General features: G+C 44.5%; 1 protein-coding gene across 1 annotated transcript; it reads left to right on the forward strand.

Annotated features, from left to right (window-relative positions):
- Positions 1–724: 724 nt before the first annotated feature.
- On the forward strand, positions 725–5,487 carry LOC142836133 (disks large homolog 5-like). Its single transcript, XM_075950144.1, has 4 exons — positions 725–833; positions 1,853–2,012; positions 3,167–3,310; positions 5,415–5,487. Exons 1-4 carry the CDS (start codon positions 815–817, stop codon positions 5,485–5,487), a joined length of 396 nt encoding a protein of 131 aa, XP_075806259.1. The 5' UTR covers positions 725–814.
- Positions 5,488–5,799: the final 312 nt, after the last annotated feature.

Genomic DNA, 5,799 nt, shown 5'->3' on the forward strand with positions numbered 1-5,799 from the left:
AGCCCTGTAACTAATCCTGCTTTGGTGTCTTTCGTGCAGTGTGGAGAGCATCACACTCAGCCTGAGGCCTTTCATCATGGTGGATCCACTATTTCAGCTTTCCTCTGCCAACGGATCATCACACTTTTGCCAGTAGCCTGATAAGTGCATTCTCTAAGTGCACCTGGGACAGTTTTCTAAATCTAAGCCTATGGCTTCTATGACTGTACTCTTATACCAAATCCTACACTGTAGCCAGCCCTGCAGGTTGTTCTGTATGTGTTGTCAAACACTTGTACTTCGGGAACATGATGTTTTCTCATCTACATTTATCCTACTATGACTTCTCAGGAATATTGAATTGCTCATATTGATGAATAGAGTGATATTACGGAAGGAACAAGAAGTTTCTGGGCGCTATTTGAAAAGCATAGCTTATTTCTCAAAATGGAAAGTACTATGGGCCCAAGGGAACTCTACCTTTAAAATGAAGAGGTGCTGAAGATCTTCTCCTATGTTCAAAGAGAGGCTCCTGGAAAGGGAACCTGGGCTTCTGGTCATTTCAGGAAAGCTAATTTGCATGGTGGCAAAGGCTGTTCCCCATGACATCAGCAGTCTCTTCTCTGCGCAATCTATTGTATCCTGGAAAGCTCCTGGAATCCCGTGATGCCACCAGTGATGTTGCAATTCCAGCTGCCCTTAGGCCATTCTTTCAGTGCCTGTAGGGTACACCATTAGAGATGTTGTCAAGACTGAGGAGTCTACTTTGAAGAGAGAATGGCGATCATCATCCAGGAAGCAGAGAGATGTAGAAGAGTAAAACAAGATCAAATGAATGGCTCTGGATAGAAACAGTGAGTCCTGGGCAGGAAATGTTGAGCTTCCTGGAGGAGGTGGGCCCTCCAGTAATGGGGCAGAGGAGCTAGAGATTCTTGAGATGCAAATGGGATCTCTTTTTATCATAATTCCTAAAATTCAAGAATTCCATAACATTAGTTTATCAGTTCCCTAATCTAGGAACTGGCCATGCCAAAACTGTTATGTGGGAGTATCTAGCTTCTACATTTACTGGGGTTTGGGGACAGAAGGAGAACAAACAGCAGAAGGCAGGGAGGCACTAATGTGTCCCCACCTTAGGACATGCCTTACTGCACCTCACACTCAGCAGCTTCCTTTAGGTTCAGTGGCTCTCTGACACTAGTTACAGGGAGAGAAAAGTGCTTCTGGGTAAGACATTGTGTCCTCAGACTGTACAGCAGAATTCCTCTGACCACCTCTCCCTGACAGTGGCCCACTTAGGGTTCTGATCAGCAGTTGAGGGGGGCAGCCAGTTCTCTAGGGTAGCCAAACAGCTCTCAGAGGCATGCTACTAGCGCAGAGATTGACTCTTTGATGCCAGCTCCCATGTTCTGGACTGTCAGTGGGGTGACTTAGTGAGTCTGCTGATCATGTTCTGCCCCTGCGTGACTTTTCAATTCACAACCCTTCCAGGCAGGAGATCTGGAGTCCTCACAGAACCTGAGTGCTTGTGCACGCTGTCATTTTTCTCCTGGCTTCTGAAACCACGGGCAGGATTCAGGGCCCTGGGCCATGTTGCATCCTGTGCTTCTGTGAATAAGCCTGAAGAGGTGGCCTCTGTTTTCACCTGAAACATGTGTAGGGAGGCAGAGAAAACCCCTGGCTTCTTATGTAGCCTCATCTCTGCATAGTGATGGGAAAGATTACATCCACAGAGGGTGCAACTCAACCGAGCCAAAACATTTGGTTTGTTACTTGGTTCCAAACTTGATCTTTCTGTTTGGGCCTCAGGGTGGTCTGTCTGTCCTCTGTGCCTTGTCCTGTGCAGTTTCACTTGTGTTCTGTCTACCCACAGATGCTGCTATGGAGCCAAAATCCCACCCAATGCTCCTCACCAAGAAGCAGATGAAGCAGGAAGTGGAGAGGCTGACCACGGAACTGCAGCTGATTACAAGCCAAAGAAATGAGCGGCAAGACCACCTGACCTTCATCAGTGAAGATACCACGGAGAACAGGTATTCATTGTTTTAGTCTTCATGGGACCTTCAGCAATGTCACCTTCACCGTTTCCTTTAAGGTTTTGGGTTCTCAGCACCGGACCTCCAGTGTGACCCATGTCTTAAATTCTTCTCAGGACAGGCAGACCTGAAGCTTGGGGGGAGGGAGATGGTGACTCTAGCTGTTCTTCTTTCTCCAAATGAAAACCAGAGCCTGTGGTCTGAGTCACACAGCTAAGGGATTGAGATAGTCATGTGCACTTCCCCGATCCCTGAGTGCATTTGGGAATGACCTGACAGGTGTTGGCTTGGGTGAGATACTAGTTACTGTGAGTTTGTGTGAGTCTTTGAACTTGTCTGAAAGCTGATTGTGTACTGGAAGCTCCTGGTAGAGGCTGGAGAGACCCGTTCCCACTTTGTCCATCTTTGTGCATGATTAGAAGTCCTGGGACTCATCACAGTTTCTCTCTAGCTTTGTGCCTCATACTCTTAGACAATAATGCTCCATGAATCTCTTTAGCATGCAAACATGGTTCCCCCCTCCTCTCTCTCTTCCTCTCTCCCCTATCTGCTTCTTCTCCCTAATGTGTTTGGGTTTTCATTTTGGTTGTGTGTGTGTGTGTGTGTGTGTGTGTGTGTGTGTGCCTTTTCAGGTTTGTGTGTCCATAGAGACTCTGAGATCCAGGGGTCTATAAGGGACATGAGGATTTACCTGTACCAATTTCCAGGTGGTGCTAGGGGTCAGAAAACCCCACTTTAAGCAGCACAACTCTTGTTCTACATACTCACCTTTATGAACCCTAGAAATCCCTTGTGGGAGTTTATATCATTATCCTGTGTAATAGTCACAGGGGACCTAGAATCGCTGTTCTGAAGTGGGAGAAATGTCATTGTAATATTTGGTGTGGCAAGACGTCTTGCATAAACCCTGGTAACATGGAGGGCAACACTGAATCTCTAAGCATACTCAGTGAACACAAGCAACCATGGCATCCTCCATCTGTGAAGCCAGCTGATCTAGTGCCAAGATAACAAGTTTAAAAGCATCAGGAGGTCCCTGTACATAGGATGCAGAATGTGGCATTCACTGGACTGTGGTAGACCAGGATACAACGTGAGTTCCCATGATCCTTGAGGCCTCTGATCACAAGGTTCTTTCCTCCTGTTTCTAGGCCCTACCACAAGCCAAATCCTTTCTATGAAAAGCTGAAGTTGGAACATGCACAGGTCATGTCAGAACTAAGGACCTTGGAAGCTGATTACACTGAGACCTCAGAGAAGTTCAGTGAGCTGACCAAGGAGACAGTTTTCTACCAGTAAGTGCCCATCTTGATATGGACCCCAAAAATTGTGAAATGGCCATCTCTGCCTTCATTTCTCTGTGGATGGAGCATCCCCAACTCCAGTTCTAGCCTTTCTGCTTCTTAGCAAGCAGCCTTAGCATGCTTAGAGGCCATCTCTTGGACTTTTGTTCCTTGGACCTAGTATTCCTACATGTGAAAGAGATTGTTAGCTGGAGGCAGGGGTTCCTGGAGGCAGGGGTGGCAGGAGGATGCTGGCAGGATCTTACTATGATAGCATCTCCAGCAGTCTGCACAGCTGGCTCCTAGTGGAGCGGACTCAACTAGAAAAGTTGTGCATGCTGAGGCAGGAGAAAAAGAAAGTGCTGGATGTCTGGGTGACTGGGTCCTACTGAAGCACCACTTGGAGGACTTGAATATGATCTGTAAGGACCGAGAGGAAGAGACTAGTGGCCTCAAACCCAGCAACAAGAGGTAGGGGCAGACAAATAAGTCAGGGTAAAGTTGGGCACCTTTTTCCCATTTGACTGCCTCTCTGCCCATCTACCCACCTGTGCTTTCACCCATCACCTTACTTATCCATGTTCCCATCCAGCCACCCACCTCATGCTACCTGGGGTGTTTATTTTAGTGTTCATGTACAAGTACTTCTGGAAAGTTAGCCTCTCATGAGAAACTGAATTATTGGCAAGCCATCCCTGAGTCTCTGTTTGAAGTTGCAGTCTAGAGAAGGAGAAGGGTCAATAACATATCATACACCTACATGTCATTATGATAGAGAGCATTCTGTGCACAGAGCTTTGAGTAAGTGAGTTCCTGGTTCTGGGGCTAATTCAGGGCTCTTGTGAGATCACTCGTGGGAAGCAGTTTCCAAGGAGGAGATCCTCATGCACGTGCCAAATGAGTGCTTCTCACAGTCATGGATGTGGTTGACATGTGGCCCTCTCCTTTTTTTCCTTCATCCCAATATTTTCTCTTCCCATTGACCAGCTCTTGGTTTACAGTAATAGAAGTCGAGTAGCAGTTTGTCAGCCTCTTTTCTGTGAGTGGTGCTGGACAGTTCCCCTATCCAGCTGTATATAGTCTGGGGTTGTTGGATTATCTGCTGTGGGCTTTTGACAAACTGGTGGTGGATGGGGTGAGACTTGCGCCTTCAGGAGGAAAATTTCCTAACTAGCTCAGCACCGTCTGGTCAAGAATATAATAATTTTCACAATAGTATTTCTCCCCAGGGAATTATGTGTGATTTGCGAGACTCTTCTGAAAGGTCTGGTGTGGTTATTCTGAACTGATGTGTGTTGACAGAGGCTGCTTGTTCATTTCCAAACTGCCCTGACTCAAAATAACCACACAGAAACTATATTATCTCAATACTGTTTGGCCAATAGCTTATGTATATTTCTGGATAACTTTTATATCTTAAAATATCCTATTTCTATTAATCTTTGTATCACCACATGGCTGTGGCTTACTGGCAAGGTACCAGTGCATCTGTCTCCTGTGGGGGCCTACATGACTTTTCTCTGATTCTGTCTTATCTATCTATCTATCTATCTATCTATCTATCTATCTATCTATCTATATGTCTTTCATCTAGGATTAACTCTGTTAAGCTATTGAGCTAAAACAGCTTCTTTGTTAACCAATGGCAATAAAACAGATTAACAGAATACAGAGGGGAATCCCACATTACCTTCCCATTTCTTTCTAATTAAAAAGTAAGGTTTTAACTTTAACATAGCAAGATTGCATATATCAAAACAGTTATCAAGCAATAATTATAGTTACAATATTTGTATCTACTTTATCTTTTATAGTAACTAAATAACATTATAATTGTAGGTACCTGTTCTTCAACTCCTTCAAAGACATCAAAGACTCCAGAAGGATATATTACATAAGTAAACAGGAAGTGCATTGTAAGCAGCTTCTAAAATTCCAGAATTGACAGAGACATCTTGCTTCCTGGACAGTCAAATTTCTTCTGTAACTTTGAGGCTTCCCATTTTCTGCCCATAGGCACATAGTATCCTGCAGACTTTTCCATGAAGCAAAAAATTTCAAAGACATTTCCATGTATATTGGTAGTTTGTCAGTCACATTCTTTTGTATCCTGCAGAATGTCTGGCAGACTTGTTCATGACACAGGAACCCTGAAAGACCGTCTCACCTTCTTTAGACAAATTCAGTAGTCATTTTTCTATGGGTTCTGCAAGTCCAGTCAGGCAGTTCAGGCAAGAGCAGTTTCTTGCCCTCATGATTAACAAACTCCATGAGGAGACTCTTTCATGTCCACCATCCTCTTAAAGTAGATTGGTGCTGCCAAGAGCATATGTGTCATGAAAAGTTTTAAGTTTTTAAAGCATTGTAAATGCCATATTCTGTTAGTCTTTGAAAGGTTTGAAGATTTTCTAACTGAAATATAGCTCTGTATATCTAGAAAACCTAACTAACATGATGACAATCTTGATCATTGTAGATGACTAATATTAGCCTATATTTCT

Source organism: Microtus pennsylvanicus, chromosome 15, assembly GCF_037038515.1.
Source record: "Microtus pennsylvanicus isolate mMicPen1 chromosome 15, mMicPen1.hap1, whole genome shotgun sequence".
Lineage (NCBI taxonomy): Eukaryota > Metazoa > Chordata > Mammalia > Rodentia > Cricetidae > Microtus > Microtus pennsylvanicus.

Bases quoted from the DNA above. Each gene is read 5' to 3' on its own strand.
- LOC142836133 (XM_075950144.1), top strand. The intron at 2,013-3,166 runs GTATTCATTGTT...TCCTGTTTCTAG, and splicing joins GAAGATACCACGGAGAACAG to GCCCTACCACAAGCCAAATC. The intron at 3,311-5,414 runs GTAAGTGCCCAT...TGTATCCTGCAG, and splicing joins AAGGAGACAGTTTTCTACCA to AATGTCTGGCAGACTTGTTC.